The 17,796-nt window shown below is 49.6% G+C and overlaps 1 protein-coding gene across 3 annotated transcripts in view; it reads left to right on the forward strand.

Moving 5' to 3' along the window:
* The window catches only part of GATAD2A (GATA zinc finger domain containing 2A), a 40,543-nt gene extending 23,791 nt beyond the window's left edge, over positions 1–16,752 (forward strand). For 2 of the 3 annotated variants that reach the window (XM_080359464.1, XM_080359465.1), the window contains 8 exons: positions 4,919–5,048; positions 5,168–5,299; positions 8,374–8,505; positions 9,421–9,588; positions 10,253–10,532; positions 11,012–11,301; positions 12,075–12,255; positions 13,092–16,384. In XM_080359464.1, coding sequence (XP_080215590.1) covers positions 4,919–5,048; positions 5,168–5,299; positions 8,374–8,505; positions 9,421–9,588; positions 10,253–10,532; positions 11,012–11,301; positions 12,075–12,255; positions 13,092–13,222 — 1,444 coding nt within the window. In that variant the 3' untranslated portion in view covers positions 13,223–16,384. The other variant, XR_013923318.1, reaches the window with a different exon arrangement.
* Positions 16,753–17,796: the final 1,044 nt, after the last annotated feature.

A 17,796-nucleotide genomic window follows, 5' to 3' on the forward strand; every position in this document is an offset into this window, starting at 1 on the left:
AGAGCTCCTGTTTTTAGAGGAGTTTAGTTTGCGGCTTTCCTAAGACTGTGTCTTTAAAGCCTCTGAGCTGATCTTCCCGAGGAGATGAAAAAAGAGCCGTTCTTAAAATGACTGAACCGCTCCAAACTTCTTGGGTAGAATTCATGCTCAGTTCTGTGTGGTGTTTGGGCTTTTAGGCTTCCTTAATGCTTTTAGGGCTGGAAACACAATATTTTCCTTGGAAGAGGCAGCCCAGCGCTAATCACGATTTAGCTGACGTAAAGCTGATTGAACGGGCTATCTTCCTGACATCAGCTGCTTTGCAAGGTTTGCAATACAAACCTATCTGCGTTAAACTTTAAAGTGTATTTTAATTTTCCTTTTTTGCTAAACCGTGGAAGTGAAATTTAAAAATAGGATCTGGTTGGAGCGCGTTTCCCGATGCCAGAAGAAACAGAAGCGAGTCTGTAGTGGTAGGAGCCTTTGATGGGAGGTCACCCAAGGCCAAACCAAACCCTGGCTCCTCCGCACGGCGTTTGTGCTGCCCTGGTGTGTAATTATCGGGGAAGGAGAGTCCTCCCCCCTTGAGAAAGATCCCTCATAAATAGTAAGACAGTGGAACGTAAAGGGCTTTGCTTGTGAGCGCGCTGATTTATTCAACGTTATAGTAACTCTCCAAATAGGTTTATTTCGGCGTTCTGCTTCTCCGGCACACGGGGAAAGGGAGAACATGTTGTTTTCTCAGCACACAAGCAGAATGTCCATGGGGGTTGGTCATAAAACACAAATCCAAGAGCTGGCTCTGTCTATCTGCAGTTTAAGGCTGGCTGATCAATAGAAATAATTCCTACAGATTTTGTATCAGTTGGGGTCTTATTTAAAAAGAAAAAAAGGCAAAAAAAAGAACCCCCCACGTTCCAAACCACTATGTTTATCACATCGTCTTCTCACATCGAGCTGCAGAGTCTGTGTTTTCCTTCCAGTCGCAATGCGAGTCTGGGTAAGCCAAGAAAACAGTCTGCGTTGGATACGTTGGGTTTATTTGCACCCAGCTCTTGTCTCCTGGCGTGCGGGACCCACAGGTACCAAACACCCCGTGTTTGCAGCTGTTGCTTCTGGAAGCGCCGTCCGAGCTGCTCTGGCTCAAACCGCCGCTCGTTTGTGGAATGAAAACTGACGAGAACGCGGAGTTTGCAGCATCCCTGGAGTTAGTGCTCATAGGAAAATCATCTGAGCTCTAATTCCTTTCATTTTAGGTCTTGCCGGTTACGATTTGTGTGTTTGACGAGGGCTGCATTGCTCTGGAACCTCGGGATAGTCGTGTTCTCCTTTTGTTACACGGGATAATAGAAATAACGCCAAATGGGGATGGTGGGAAGTTGACTGCGCTCTGGACCTTCCTGTTGGGCTCTGGATGCTCAGTTTTGGTGCTTTGAAAGATTTTTAGGTTTAGGGCTGTTTCTTGTTCTTAAATGCAGCCAGGTCACAGTTCAGATCGACCCAAGGAACAGATTTGCCTCTGAAACTCGGCCGTGTTCCTGAGGCTCGGGGTGCAGCCTGTGCCGGCCGCCCACACTCTCCACTTCACCGGAATGGACTGGGGTATTGTGGCAAAATCAATGCCCGAGTTTCTTGGGGAGCTTTAATGTTCTGTTTTAACTGCAGGCACTGATGAAAGTTTCCTTCCTTCACACTCAGAGCAAGGGGTGACGTTTGCTTTGTTTCTTTTTCACGCTGCAGTCACCAAATCCATCGCAGCTTCTTTGATTTCTGCAGATAAAGCATCTCCAGAAAAAAGAAAAGCAAAATTCCCCACTGCCTTCCTTTTCTTTCCTTGTTTGTCTTCCTTCCTTGCCAAAGATTTTTGGATACAAGAGATTGTTGAATGGACTGAGGCAAAACTGTTGCATATTTGCTAACGCAGATGAAGCTTTGGTGGGAAGAGGAGTTTAAATTGGTTGTGCGTCATTGAAACCTGTGTGAGTCCATCTCAAGACACCTCAGGTGTCTCATCTCCGAGACAAAAGTTTAATGAACCTTCCTCTGCCCCAGTTCAATGGGGATTCAGCCACCTCACCCTCTTCTTTCCTTCATATCAACAAGTAAATCCGCCGTGTCCCCGTGGGAAAGTGGCTTTTTGGTTTGCTTTGGGTTGTTTCGTGCTAGCGTTGTGCTCTGCACCGCTGCAGGATGCTCCTCAAGAACACTCTCGAAGGGGCGTTGTGTCTGTCCTTGCGCTCGGGGGTTTGAAAGGAGGATATTGGGGAAGCGTTGCCTTTTCCTTCGAGTTTGCGGTGACCCGGGAGACCTGCGCTGGGTCTCTTACACCGATTTTCTGTTACAATTGTGTTTTATCGCTGCAGACGCTTGAACGGGCGTCCATAGCCGGGCAGCAGCCCCGTTTCCATCCTCCAGCACAGAGTCCAAACAGTTGAGACAGCAACACTTATGCAAGCCGAAGGGAGAAGAATAGAACGACATCTTTATTTAGCTGAAGGATATGCCTGACAGCACCACAGGAGGAAGGTCAGAGGATCAGGGCAGTTACCCCACGTTATTTACTGCTGGTGGCAATATTTTTCTGAAAGTGCTGATATTCCCATTGTCTCTCTTATTCCAAAGCATCTGGTTTGGGTTTATTTGCTTTACACACAGGCTAACAAAAGAGGAAAGCAGGCTCCTTTTGGAAGGCAGAGTGCTTTGCTGGGTCCTGCGCTGTGTCCCTGCAGCTCCTGCGTTCCCCGTGCAGTCGATCACCACCAGAGATGTAAATCCTGTAACACTGGATACGAGTCGACTTGGTGGCTGCGGTCAGTTGGTGTTGCCTTTAAAAATACAGAGCATCTCCCCCATTCAAGATGGGTTTTCCTCTGTGAGCTCAGCAGGCTCGGAGTCCTAAATAGATACAACTGTTTCGTGCCTTTGTGGAAATACATGTTTTTAAAAGCAGCGCTTTCTACGGCAGCTTCTATTAGATGAGCATCTTATAGCGCAGCAGTCAGGAGTATCATCATGTATTTTGCAAAACAGGAATCATAGGGTTTTCCTGCTGGCTGGTCCCACCAAACACCTTAGGCAGCTGCTTTTTTGGGGGGCAAAGCAGCGGTATCTTGCATGGATGCTCGGTTTTGCTGTTCCTCTCTTCTGAGGGTGAGATGATACCTCCGGGGTACCCCCGGCTTTCGGAGCAGGAGGACAAAGTCTGTGGGATCACGACGCGTCCAAGCAGCCGCTGTTCGCCTTGGCCGGACAGACGGCCGGCCGTCCCGCTGTCCCTCCGCAGGGTTTGCTCCTCTTCCTCCTGAACTTCGTGGTGTTTTATCGAAGTGCTCAGATCGCTGCTGAACGCAAACTTGTGCTGCTCGCTCGTTGTGCTGTTGCCGGCACATCGTTGAACTAGTCCAGGATGGAGCACGCAGGGTGCCCCGGGGGACGTCAGGCATCATCCTCCTCATCCAGCCTGAAAAGAAACGCAGGAGGACCCCACACTGCAGCACAGCGACTCCTGCGGCTTCTCAATTTTACCATTTCTCCTTTGTTTTTAACGGTTTTTCATTGAAAAGCACCCAGTGACCCTTGGCGCGGGGACCCCCATTCAGGGCCGCTCCATTTTCCCCGCCGTCCCGCCCGGCCTGACCTCCCGCACCTCCCAAGATGCCGGCCGGGCCGCACCGGCCGGGCCCGCCCGTTGCCATGGTTGTCACCGCGCCACGTCACGTGTGGGGTGTCACGTGGGCCCGCGGTGGCCCCGAGGGGACAGCCCCGGTGCCGCCATTTGAAGCGGACGGAGCCGGATGGAGCCGGGTGACGGCGGCTCCGCTGCCGTGTTGTCGCCTCCCGGGTTCCGCCGGGTCAATGGGCGAGGGGACAAAGCGTCGCCGGTGGTAGAGTCACCGTCCAAATAAAACCCGTCACGTCCCGTTTGCGGTGGCGTCTGTGTCGTGACGTGTTGACCCCGCGGCTCTCGCTCCGTCCCCGCGGTCGTGTGGGTGGTTGGAGGTGGAGGTGACAAGAGCCCCGCGTGTTTGGGTGCTCAGACCCCCCTGTTGTTGTGGTGCTCACCGTCACTTTTTGGTGCTTTTCCCAAGGGATTTAACCTTAAAGTTTAAGGGGGAGCGACCAGCGCTTGGCCCCGCTTGGGTCCCGGTCTTCTCGGAGCTGCTGGGTTGTCGCAGGACGGGACCTGCTGCGTCCCCACGCACCCACCCTTGGGAGAGGTTCCCAGACCAGTTAGAGCACAGCCCGGCCCAGTTACTGCCCCGAGCGCGACCTGGGCCGGTTCCGTGCGTTGGGACACGGGAAAACGCTGGGAAATGCTTCACCTGTGCCCCTGGAACTTGTGAAACAGTTGGAATGCTGGAGTTTTCTGGCTCGCTGTGCCCTCTAGAGGACACTCCTCTACTTGTTTTACTTATTCTTTCCCCACTGTGTGTTTGTATATTAAAAACTGGGCTTTTGGAGTGTTTGAGGCTGGTTTTGCAGTATCCAGGATACTGTTTGGCTGGTGGTGTGAGCGTTTACTGGAGGCGTGCGTGTCACGGAGCTTAGCAGGACACGCAGCTTTTTGCTGTATCAATATCTGCTGCATCGCTGAATAAGATAATAAGGATTAATTTCTGCTAATCATTGGATTCCTAATAACTCTGGGCTATCAGTTAAGTCTAGAAATTGTTGTTTAGTCTAAGAAGTAATTGCCTGATATTTAAAAGTACAAAGCTCCGATGCCATTTCTCTTATTTGTGGATAATACAAACCACCGTTCTGGGAAGCTTAATATGCACCAGGAGAACAGACATTGATTGAACTCGTCCGCGTTTCTTCAGAATCAAGAGATTTGGGATTGATCTTGCAGGAACCCGTAAATAACGTCGCTTTGCAGCGTGAAGCAGTTGCTTGTTTTTATTAACTCGGTCTCTGTATTTTTTCTTCTGATTCGCAGTGAAATAAAGCGAGAGAAGAGAGTCCCCTCCCCGGACGTTATAGTGTTATCCGACAATGAGCCTTCTAGCCCTAGAATGAATGGTTTAACAAAAATAGCATTAAAAGAGACCAACACGGAGGCGCTCATGGTGAGTCTTCCTGTCGTGACACGTACGTGACAAGTAAAGAGCTGTAAGTTCATGTCGTAACTTGCGTGGTGTCTGTTCCTTCCCTCCCTCCCCTCCCTGTTTTCCCATCCCTGTTGCAGAAGAGCAGCCCGGAGGAGCGGGAGAGGATGATCAAACAGCTCAAGGAAGAGTTACGGTTAGAAGAAGCAAAGCTTGTTTTATTGAAGAAGTTACGGCAGAGTCAAATCCAGAAGGAGACCACTACTCAGAAGGTATTTATTTTCATACAGATACTTATCGTTTGAAACGGGAGAAACTGGAATAGCTGTGGTGGTTGCCATAACCTATGGACCATAAGAAAGCTTTCAAATAAAGCATATCTCACTTTTCATAAAATCTCAATGAAGTTCATAGTGGCTTATCCTGTTAACCGCTCCTTTTTGTGGAATTCCTTGTTGTGTCTTGCCAAGACCAAACTACAATAATATTCAAAGCCAAAGATCTTTTCATTAAAACTCAGGTGCATTTGTGAAGGTAACAGACTTCCAATTATTAAACGCTGTCCTTAACGCCACGTAGAGATCACTGAGATTCGTTTGGAGGAGATTCCTACATGCGAGAAATGTGCTGATGGGCAGAGATAAAGCGTTTGAAGCGTGGGCTCTACCCACAGCTCCCGTCCCCTCCTCCTATTTTCTCCCCACCCCTTGTCTCTCGCAATATTTAGAGCTCTGGGGGGAGCGAGCTGCTTCCATCAGAACTATCCCAGCAGAAAAGTCTTGGGTTTTGTGGGTTTTGCCCCATTCTGCTCACTCTGCGCTGGAGAGCAGCAGGAGAAGCACAGAGAGGCTGGGGGGGGGCATTGCAAACAGTGGCAACGAAATGATTTCATTTTGCAGCGTGTGATGCTGACCTGGTGGGTTTTTTTGTGGTGGGGGCGATGTGTAGATGGACTTGGCGGCACGGAGGGGTGTTAATGCAGCTCTCCTGGCTGGTTTAGGGGGGTTTATTGGCGTCCTTCTCTGGACTTCGAGGGCTTCAGTATGTGGGATCAAACGTCCCTGCATCGCTCGACTCGCTGCTGAACGCGATGAGCTCTGGGTGTTTGAACTGACTGCGGTGAAACCACAGATCCTCAGCTTCTCAATATCTGAAATCTTTTTCCTAAACATTTTTCTCACTCTGCATTATGGTCGAACCCAGTTAGTTGAGACTAGTAGTAATGGTGGATAAGGCTGAGATTTCACTCTGCATTATGCTCGAACCCAGTTAGTTAAGACTAATAGTAATGGTGGATAAGGCTGAGGTGGGCTCTAAGCTGAGCCTGCTAAACAGATCTCCACGTTGCTCTGCTTTTGGTGTACAGACTCTTATTTTCCTGGTATAATCTTACCTAATAATTTCTTCATTTAAATATGCATGTTGAGATGCTTGGAGGAAGAAAGGGCTGGGGGAGGGGGAGGTAAAAACCACAGTCTTTGAAGATCCTCTCGCTGAGGCGCACGGAGGTAAATGCTTTTGTTCTCGTAGCTTCTGTGATTCTGCTTTTCCACCCTTACGCTCGTCTGCTTTTCTTCTCTGGTTTGTTTCTCTCCTCTTCCAGCCTGCTGGTTCCTCTGGGAGTGCTGTGGCCACCCCTCCGCCCTTGGTGCGGGGACCGCAGAGCGTTCCTGCCGGCAAGGCGTCCCTCCAGGTCAGTGGGACCAGGGGCGCGGAGCCACGAGGCGCACAGAGCAGGAGGCCCCATCACGTTCACGCCTTGGAGACGAGTGCAATTATTTAAATTACTTTTTTAAACTCCCAAAACCCCACTTAGACGCTTCTTAAGAACGATCGGGGTGGGAGATAAAGATGGGATGTCACGCAGAGAAAACTCTCATAAGCTTGGCTTTTTAGATCATCCTGATCCACCCTGCGTACATACGTCCATACAAGCGCTAACGACCTTTGGATGCTGTGCGGTTAGGTCATAGAAATATCATTGCCGTACCCTTGGAGACTTAATTGTGCCCTCAGTGTGATTAATTGTAAGAGCTGAGCGAGTCATACAATCTTCTCTTTTGGCGTGGTGGCTGAATGGCACGTGATGGCAGGAAAGATCCTGGGTCGCTCACAATTAAATGAGATATTGCAAAGCCTTGGGGAAGAAAAAAAGCAGAGACAATTGACATCTGTCAGCCTGATCTTCCTCTTGAGCCCAGTATCTTGTTTAGTTTGGGGGTTTAAAGTGTTTCTGGTTATTTACCTTGGGCTAATTTGGAACAAATTTCAAAACTGGTTTCAGAACCCCCTCCAACGCTGCGCCCAGGGAAGGGGTAGATTTGTTCTCCGTGTAGGAAACCCTCACAAACCTAAAGCAATGTCTTGCTTGGGCCGAGCTGCCTGCGCTGGGACAGCACTTCCAGAGGAACTGGCCACGAGTGAAACCCTCAGCGATCAGTGGGACTGGGGTTGTGCAGAGCAGAGAGCGGGCAGCCCAGCGCCCACAACTGAACTTACTCTAATTTGCAGCATTTGAGCAAATTAACCTCTGTCCGCTTCTGCTCGACTGTCAGGACTCTGCTAATCCCCATGTGCAGGAGTTGATTTTAACCTTTGGTCTTCAGCCAAAAGGCACAACACAAGGGGATAAAAATTCCTACCTGCCTAAATACGTATGTGTGTGCGCACGTGGTCAAAAGAGCGGGGTCTCCGCTGTTTTTGGGAGTGTTCGTTCACAGCGATGCCAGTTTGAGGGAAGGGCAGGACGTTTGAAGCCGCGTTGGGCTCCATCGCGTAGCGCTGATGATCCGCAGGAGCGCGAGTGATGCGTGAAACCCACCAGAGAACCTCAGAGGATTTAATGGGATCTGCAGCCCCAGCGGCAGTTTTTCAGATTTCTTTCACCTACCTCCTTTTCTTTTCCATTTTTCTCAAGTTCTCCCCCTTTCCGGTCTCATTTTTTCCCTCCCCACACGCACACTGCTCACCTCCCGCATTCCGGCTCTGCCTGCCCTGTGCTCCTCCTGAACGCACCAGTTTGTGTTTCCCCGTTCTCTTACATCCCCCAAAATACACATTTCTTCCCCCCGCTTTTTCTCGTGCTGGGGTCACGGCGTTGCCGCTCTGCTGTGTCTCAGCACAGCAGCTCCGGAGCTGTTGAGTCTCAGCAGTGGGAGGGCAGAGGAAAATGCTGGGGGCTGCTCTTTACCTTCGCAATTCCGCGCAGGGGGAGAGTGAACAATCCAGGTGCCGCCGCGTCCGTACGTGTTTGTATCGCTGCCTGAGAGAGTTCAGACGCTGCTTTATCAGCATAGAAACGCACCGGAATGAAACAGTACAAGTGAAGTCTTCTCTTTGTTTGCAGACCTCTTCCACGCGCATACCGGGCACTGTTATTCCCCCTCCCTTGGTCCGCGGGGGGCAGCAGACTTCTGCAAAGCTAGGAACGCAGCAGAACACGCAGATAGTGATGCCACCGCTCGTCAGAGGAGCCCAGGTGAGTGCTGACCCGCCTCTCGCCTTCTCCTTTGTTTCCTTAGACACTTGTCTGCTTGGCTGGAAGAGACCCCCAAAGTTCTTGCTGGAATTGCTTTCTGAAAAACCCTTTGTTCCAGTTTTATGGTGTAACAAACGCAGCGGTGCTGTGGGACGCTGCCTTGCTCGTGTAGCTCCTTCCCTCAGCTGCACCAAAGTGCTCCATTTGCCTTGATTGTAAAAGCTCCTTTACAGGCTTCCAGCTTCACCCACTTTTTAGGAGAACAGCAGCAGAGGAAATGAGGCGCTGCCCCTTGTTCTTCCATTTTTCCCCCTCATTATTCTTCCTGTCATATCAATTCCACCTTTTCAAGTGCTAAAACTTGTTGGGTTTAAGTGCTGCTTTGCGGGGTCTCTGTCACCTGCAACAGAAAACAGCGGTGTCCTAAAGGGATAGGAAAGCAATGTTCGATTTGATACAGTCTTCCAAAATCACAACTTCTGTGGGATACCAGGGAAAACATATTTCCGTGTTATATGAGGATATATTCTGCAGAGAAAGCTGTGTTTTTATCTGTCGCACAGCCAGCATTGAGGAGGGAGGTCGAGATTTGCTAGTTAATTTTCATTCTGATTATGGAGAAAGCTATTCTCTGAATGAGGTTCTCCTAATGCCTTTAAAATGAAGCAGGCTCAACAACTGTACATTTTTGAAGTAAATTTGACTTGGAAACTTTGATTATCGGCACAGCTGCTTGGCCGCAACGTGACGGTTCATTTTGACAGAGAGAAAACACCCCGTATTGCCACTGCTGTTAATTCTTTGCATTCCCCGCCTCATTCCCCCTCTCCTCTCGATCCCATTCGATTCCCACCGCTTCCCCGCTATCCGAACCCTCTCCCGGCCCCATCGCATCACCCGTTTGTGTCTCCCCAGCAAATCCACACCATCCGGCAGCACTCGAGCACGGGGCCGCCGCCGCTGCTGCTGGCGCCTCGCGCCTCCGTGCCCAGCGTGCAGATCCAGGGCCAGCGCATCATCCAGCAGGGGCTGATCCGCGTCGCCAACGTCCCCAACACCAGCCTGCTGGTCAACATCCCGCAGGTGAGTCCAGGCGGAGCGCCGGGACTTGGACGAGCGGTTGTAATTAACGACCGTTGGGTCTCTTGTGTCTAATTGGCACGGCCTGCTCACCTCTAATTGGCGGGGTTGGTTATTTATTTACCGCTGCTCGTTCCTCCCTTGCTCTGTTTGCCTTCACCTCCTCGACACAGGAATGAGGAGCGTTACAGAATATTGGGAAGAAATCTGTATTTCGGTGAACTGAGCGTTGCGCCTCATTTCGCGTTTGGTATTTCAGTGCGAAGCTGGCCATTAGGGTATTTTTATTTTAATTCTCTTCTTTAAGAAGCGTAAAGTGTTTTGGTGAACAGAGCCGAAAATGGGCAAATGCTCCGATTTGAAACACCAAGAGATACTGAAGCAGCAGCTTAGTGTCTAATGCTGATATTGCCGTATTGGTTAAAGGAAACAATTTAAAGTCAGTGCCTTGACAAAATCGTAAGGAATAGGACTCCTGTTTGGTTTTTTTCCTTCAGAATTTTAAAAACTGCTTTATAAAAATGATGAGTAAAGAAAAATAGAGTCTTTCAGGAAGCAAATGGGAGTGTTCAATGCTTCCCTCCCTCCCATCCCTCAGTGGAGAGGAGCATGTTTTGGTCACCACGCTCTCTGCCCCTTGTCACCGAGTTGTCCCCTTCCCTCCCAGGCTTCCCCGGCTTCCCTCAAAGGTACGACGGTGACGTCGGCTCAGGCCAACGCCACCACGACCAGCGCCGCGTCCATCGGCAACTCCAGCGAGTCACCGGCCAGCCGGCAAGCGGCCGCCAAGCTGGCCCTGCGCAAGCAGCTGGAGAAGACGCTGCTGGAGATCCCCCCTCCCAAGCCGCCCGCGCCCGAGATGAACTTCCTGCCCAGCGCGGCTAATAACGAATTCATTTACTTAGTCGGCTTGGAAGAAGTGGTGCAGAATTTGCTGGAAACTCAAGGTGAGATGGAGTCCAAAGTGTTTCCTCAAAGGCGAGGAGAGATCCTTTCCCGTCTGGGTTTTATCTTGGTAGCGAGGAGCGTCAGGCTTAAATTGTTGTACTCTGTGAAATCTAGGGTTTGATTCCTTTAAAAATTTCAAACTTTTATTAAAGATACTAAAGAAAAAATATTTTAAAACTCTTAATAAAAAGTTATGATTTCTTGTAGCTAGAAATGGATTGTAAAGATATCTCTTGGTTGCATCCCGTTCTCCTCAGAGCTGTTCAGTTCTGATCAGCCACTTGTTTGTCCGTCACCGCTAAATTCTCTTAATGAGCATCTAAAGAAGTATCTGCTGGACACCTGCGAGGAAGTGAAGAGTTTAAAGATTCAGTAATGCAAACAGGGGAGCTAAAGGTGGAGGGTTTGTTTAATGGTGGAACGTTCTTGAGGTTCCTCAAGTATTGTTCATTCCTAGAAGCTGCTTTGCGTTCTCCAGGTAAAGTTTCGGTGCCCGTCTCATCTCGCGAGCCCTACATGTGCGCTCAGTGCAAGACCGACTTCACCTGCCGCTGGAGGGAGGAGAAGAACGGGACCATCATGTGCGAAACCTGCATGACGTCGAATCAGAAGAAGGCCCTGAAGGCCGAGCACACGAACCGGCTGAAGGCCGCGTTCGTCAAGGCGCTGCAGCAGGAGCAGGAGATCGAGCAGAGGATCCTGCAGCAGACGGCGGCCCCCGTGCAGAGCAAGGCCGACCCCATCGTGCAGCACCACTCGCTCAAGCAGGTACTTCTGGTCTCTGTGACCGTGGGACAAGGGTCCCGCGGTCCCAGGCGCATTTTTTGGCGTGAACTCGCTTTATATTAGCTCCACAGCGTGTGAGCTTGAGTGTGAATTTAAAACCAGGCTGGTGAAAGTGTCGTTCTGTCACGTGGGGACCTGATACATAAATTCTGTTCTCTGTACCTGACGAATGATGGTTTTCTGCAGAGTCATTGTCGTGATCCAGGGTGTTAAACTCGTGGCTTGCAAAGTCAGTTCATAAATTCTTTTAGGACGTATTAAATGGAGAAAGGTGCTCTGGTGCCAAATACACACAGGTAAATCGACCCAAGATAGGGGAAAAAAAGTAAATTGGCTTGAGCCAGGGGCACATAACGTTGCTTGTGAGGCTTGAAGGTGATGGTAAGTGGATCTCACGCCTTGTGAAAGCAGCGCTCAGCTGAGGGCAGACGGAGGCTGCTCAGGTGCTGCTTTGGGCTCAACTAATCCCAGTGCTGGTTATTTGGGACAGGGAAGTGCCGCCTGTGCCTGGAGATGCTCACACTGCACGTTTCTTTTGCCGCTTTGCAGTCGATCGCAATCCCTCATCCTTCCAGCTGCTCTCACAAGTAGAAAACCGATTCTTATTTTGCCGTAGAGATATCTCGAGGAAACTGAAACACCATTAACGCCTTCCAGCCCTGGAAGCAAGAAGCCGGGGAGGGGTTGTCAAAAGTTGTGCTCCAGGAATAGACAACTTCTCGGCCTTTCTTACCGGTGGTTTCTCCTCTTGCCAGACTTCGAGCCAGCTGTCGCGAGGCCCCCCCGGCGCGCGGGGCGTGCTGCACGCCTTCAGCCCGTCCCCCAAGCTGCAGAACGCGGCGTCGGCCGCGGCGCTGGGGAGCAGGCCGGGGAAGCATGCCGAGAGACCGGCCGGCAAGGGCAGCGCCGCCTGGAAGAAGACTCCCATCAGCACAGGTAGGTTTTCCGCTCCAGTTTGCCTCTTCTTTGTGCTTGCTTAGCTGCGCTCTGTCCAACAATCATAGTTATTTTGGGGAAGGACGCTTTCTCGTTGACGCTTTTCCTGCCGGTGTTGTTGACACTCAGAACAACAATCAGGTGGTGTGACCGAATAAAAACTGCTTGGCACATAAATAAATACAATATCAGCCTGTTGGTCGCTGCGTCTCTACGCGCAGCCAGAACCGCGCCGCGGGAGTTTGGCGCTTGTTTTGGGGAGTTTAATTTGGTCCTATGGTTTTATTTTGACCGGTGTTTTCTCTCCGCTGAAAGCGATAGAGAGTGGATGGGCGGGTTTGCTCTGGGTAAGGCCGCACACGCTCCCAGCGCTCCTCGGGACCTGAAGGAACTAAAGCTGTTGCTTTGAACAAATGGAAGTCATAAATTCTAATCTTAATTTTTTATATGTATACATATATATATAAGAACATGACTTGAGAAGAGTCATTTTGTTTTCTTAAACGGTAATCGGGATCTCCAGGGAGGGAACACTGTAGCAACCAGCCCTTTTCTGATCTACTTTCTTGCCCGCTATCAAATGAACTTCTTTTTATTTTTATTCCTGACAGCTTAATTTATCATTCAGAACATAATTGAATTGCATAGAGCTCTAGCCTGCTCAGATCTTACTTTCTGGCACAAAATCTTGCTCCTATTCAGGTGATTTTTGGAAAATTCCATCTTCTGAAGGTGGCCCACAATGATCCATTCCCACATGGGTGAGGTGCCACCAGCGTGACTTTTGCTGCCGTTTTGTCTCTATGACGCTTGTTGTCCCTTTTCTCTCTCCCTAGGCGGGGCTTTACCCTTCGTTAACCCCAGCCTAGCCGTGCACAAGTCCTCTTCGGCCGTCGACCGCCAGCGCGAGTATCTCCTGGATATGATCCCCCCCAGGTCCATCCCACAGTCTGCCACGTGGAAATAATGCAGCGGAGCGGCCCGGAGGGAAACCTGCCCGTTCGCCATCCTTTTGATACCACCCGACAGCGGAACCTGCTTCAATAATCCCAGCTGGATACGCCCCAGGCTTCCTAGGATGCGAGACGACCACCCCTCATCCCATCGCGTGCCGCTGTCCCCGCGCGAGCCAACGCCACCCCGGGGCTGGGAAAGACTCGGAGCTCCTTCGGTTCTCGATGCTGAACTGATGGTGACGGCTGGCAGGGAAGGGGAAGAATTCTTCTTATTTTTTTGGCTTTATGTATTTAGTTTGGATTATTGTTTTTCTTTGTCACCAGCACAAAAGGAGGACTGAGCGACTCTGCCTTCGGTTTCTTTATTAATAACTCCCGTGGTGTTGGTTCGCATCCCGCGTAGACATCGGTTCGAGGAGAGCGGATTTCAGATGCCGAGTTGACGTTCGCTTCCCTTCCCCGCTCCTCCTCCAGCCGGGAGGGCGCTCCACGCATTATAACGTTCCCAAATCTTCTCATGATGAGCTAACGATAAATAAGCGCAGACTCAAAATTCCCCTCGAGTATGTTTGGTTTTGTTTTGTTGGGTTTTTTTGGGTTCTTTTTCTGTTCTAAGAGACTGGCTGCCACCAAAACCGGTAGGTGGGACGCAGCACGGGAGCCTCTCACCTCTGTTGGATTCTGTTCCGAATAGACTTTGAACTGTTGGTAGTCTAAAAACAAATCTTAATTTACTGAATAGACAAACAGCTTCGTTCCGTCTTTCTAATCCAGCGAAGAGCAGTTGGGCTTTTCAGACGTTCCCAGAGACTTCAAAGTGAAACTGGTTTGGATCATTTTCTTTTTGGAGGGTTGGGGTTGGTTTTTCGTTGATGTTGTTGTTGTTTTGAGCAATTTTACTCCAAAAAAAAAAAAAAAAATCAATAAACAAGGAATTGCAGAAGCTGCATGCAGTCAGCCCGGGAGCTGCAAGCAAACAGAGCAGGAGCTGCATGCAATCAGTCAGCCCGGGAGCTGCATGCAGTCAGAGCAGGAGCTGCATGCAGTCACAAAGGGCAAGTGCATGGAGCACAGGACCAGGAGGCTCCTTCTCTGCCCATTGCGGCCGGTGGCCTGCGGACCGTGACACATTTTGGGGACAGAACCGCCACCTCCCCCCAGCTCCGTTCTTCCAGGCGCCCCACGCATGCTCCTCTCCCCACTGTTCCATTTTCTCATAGCTAATCCTGCTTTACGAACAGGCACCCCCGTGGGTTTAGTAGATGTTTTGGGGATTCCACAGGTCAAAGGCAAATCCACCAGGTCCAGTTTGGTTTCTTTTCTATTCTCTTGCCACCTTCCCTGTGCTTCTCCCGAATTAAAGTTGAATTCAAGCGGCAGAAATACATGCCTTACTACTTAGGTTGCATCCCAGCACTGGAAGTAGTGCTGATAAGAATTATTTGCAAAATTATATATATATATCTATATATATAAAAGAAAGGGGGAGAGGGGTTATTATTGAGTCGATGCTGAATCTATTTTCTTAGTTGCTGTTAGATCAACCATTAAACCGACACCTGTCCTGGGCTGTTCCCCCATCAGCCTAAACTCTTGCATAGCGAAAAAGGAAAGGTGTTCATTTTAGCCCCTCTTCTGTTGGTGAAAATCAGGATTTAGATCCTTTGGGAACCATTGGGTAGGATAGAAACCCCAGTTCTGCACGAACGGTCTTTGTTGCTGTATAAAGCCCTAGAATTCCAATTCACGTTGGTTTTGGTTTGTGTCGCACATGTACATGAAGAGCGCAATGGGATGAGAAGAACGGGTTTGAGGTTTTCATGTTTCCTTTGGTTCTGGGATATTTTGGAGACACGGAGTGCGCTTTATTTTGCACTTGGAAATATTATGACAAGTTTGAGTTTCTTACCCGTGTGGGGGATCATTTTCTGTTCCGTTTTGTTTCCTGCACTGTCTCCCCATGGACCCCCATGGCCAGCGCTGTTCATCACCTGGGAGAGCACATTGGGTTGAAAAACGAGCAAAACTCCAAGGAAAATTCCATATACCTTTTTGGGAAGCCTGGACAACTTCACCATTAATTCCCAGCCTGATTCGCCTTTTCTCACAGCGACGTCAAAACCTTTTTGGGTCCCCCAGTTCAGTACAGCAGCGCGCGAACTTTTCGGCACAATACGGAGCAGAGACTTAAAACGAGCCTTAAAATGATAGAGGAAACTTATTTGAAGATTCAGAATCAACGATAAGTACTTATATACTGTCCTACAACTCTTGCTCCGCAATCTGCTCCCATTAAGGTGCAGTAAAACCCCACAGATATTAAGTATTGGGGTAGAATTATTTTGAATGTTGCAAGCGAGTGGAAAATACCACACGGATATTGGGCGCTCAAACTGGTTTTGACATCGTTTTAACCTGTGGAGCAGTTAAATCCCAGGGTGTATTTCTTGCATATGTGCTCCTGCAATTTCAGATCAATGCAGCAGGGAGATAATTCAGTGGTTACGTGTGTTAAGTGACAAAAATTGCTGCTTCGCTTGGAGCCAAAACCGCGTGTTGGGTTGAGTTGTGGAACTGGTTTCGGGTACCACGTGGGGTTGAGTGGATGTTGAGACACACAAATCTCTTCCCCTTCCTGCAGCCAAAACAGCGAGAAAACAGAAAAGCTCCGTTAGTTGGAATATTCCCAATAGCGTTGCGCCCTAAAGGTTCAGCCGTTTGGGGATGGTGAAGGAGGGAGGTTGAAGAACGAACCTTTGGGTTTATTTCTGCCACGTCTGCGGTTCCTGCCTCCCCCAGGGCTTTGGTTCTGCCATGGAGCTGCCCCAAAATAATGCAAAGTAAATCGATTTCAAGCTTCCCCAGCAGAACGACCCGCTGGGCGCCGTCCCGGCCGCAGCAGCCGGGTCCCCAACCCTCCACGAGCCGCCGTCACCGCGTCCCTCTCCTGGGGAGAGGGTCCCACAGCCCCACAAGCCATAGACCCCCCGGACACCTTCGCCGCGGCCGGATTTTATAACAGTAATAACGACAAATGACTTATTATTGTACTTTAGATTTTAGCGACTTGTGAAATAAACCCCGGATTTTCATTTGAAACCCGTGTTGCCGTTTGGGAGCTTGTGTGGTTTGTTTTGGTTTTTAATTGCCTCGTTTATTATCCATTTGATTTCTGGTTGAATCTCTTGCAGCGCGGTTGAGTTGGCCAAGCTCTAGTTTGCTATTTCAGGTACTTCTATATGAGCCGTTGCAGCCGGACAGTGCGGGACACTCGGGTAATCTCAATTTTGAGACCCTTTGGGGTTGTTCTTTTCTAGTTGGTGCATGTTTGTTTTGGGGGGTTTCTCGGTTGGTCATGGGTGTTTTTCCTATAGAATTCAATGGGTATAGGGAGCCCTTTGAATTCTCCCACCTAGTTGGCAATTTATTTCTTTGCTTGCTAAGGAAATTGAAACTAAATTAATCAGAAGATGGAAAATGGGGCATCGAGCTGCGTGGGTCTCATCACAAACCCCATCCGGCTCATCTCTTGCTTTCTCCTTTCGGAAGGAGAAAGAATAATAAATATAGAAATATATATATATATATGTATGATGCATATATATGGCAGAGTTACACTGTATATCGCGTTTAGGGGAATCACTTGCATTGTGCTTTTTATAAAACAAAGCGGGGGGAAATAAAGGATTTATAATCATCTGCCTACCACGGGAGCATCACAGGACGATCCGCCAGCGCAGGGTGTGCTTTTGTCACTTGAATTTATTGTGACTCTAAATCTTTGGTAATAAAACCTTTAAAAATTAAAAGAAAAAGAAATCCCACTAAAAGCCGATGGTCTCAGCGGGGGCAGAAGCTGCAGTCGGTAACTACATTGTATTGGGGGGGGGGGGTTTAGTATCCGAATGGCAATAAAGCAATGGACAAACAGCCGCGTCTGCCTCTCGCTGGGAGCGTGTGGGGTGAGGATGCTCGGGGTGAAGGGACGAGGAGAAAAGATGTAATTTTAACGTTATTTTCACGTTTTGCAGCTCAGGTTCCCACGTGCGGCGTTTGCATCATCGAGGGCGAGACCACGACGGAGCTCGGGATGGAGCCCTGGATGTCCGTCTGTCTGCGACACCAACTGGTCGTCACTGGGCCAAACTGGGAACCCCAGATCCTCCCGGAGCCTCGTCCTGCCCGAAACACCCCATGAGAAAGCAGCAAAAACTGGGTTTGCAGTCATAAAACTCCCTTTTGGGGCTGAGGAGGAGGAGAAGGGTGAGTCCGACCTGCACCCTCCGCTCTGTTCACAGATCTTTCACGTGTTTGACGCTCAGCGGCCGTGGGGAGAATGTGAGTTTTTGGGGTCATTCACAAGTTTCTTTTGACCTTTTAGATTTGGAAAAAAAATCTCTTTAATTTCTGAATATGCGAGTTGGGGGGACGGTTCAATTCAAGCTCCTTCATTTTCCTCCACGCTGTTTAATTGCTGCGTGGCCCAGGAAGCCTTTTTGTGCAGAAATGCGAGCTGTTTTGGTACAAAAACATCTGATGTGTCGATACAGAAGTAATTCAGTTTGGTGACACTCAGCACCGCGCT

Source organism: Nesoenas mayeri (assembly GCF_963082525.1).
Source record: "Nesoenas mayeri genome assembly, chromosome: 25".
Taxonomy (NCBI): Eukaryota; Metazoa; Chordata; class Aves; order Columbiformes; family Columbidae; genus Nesoenas; species Nesoenas mayeri.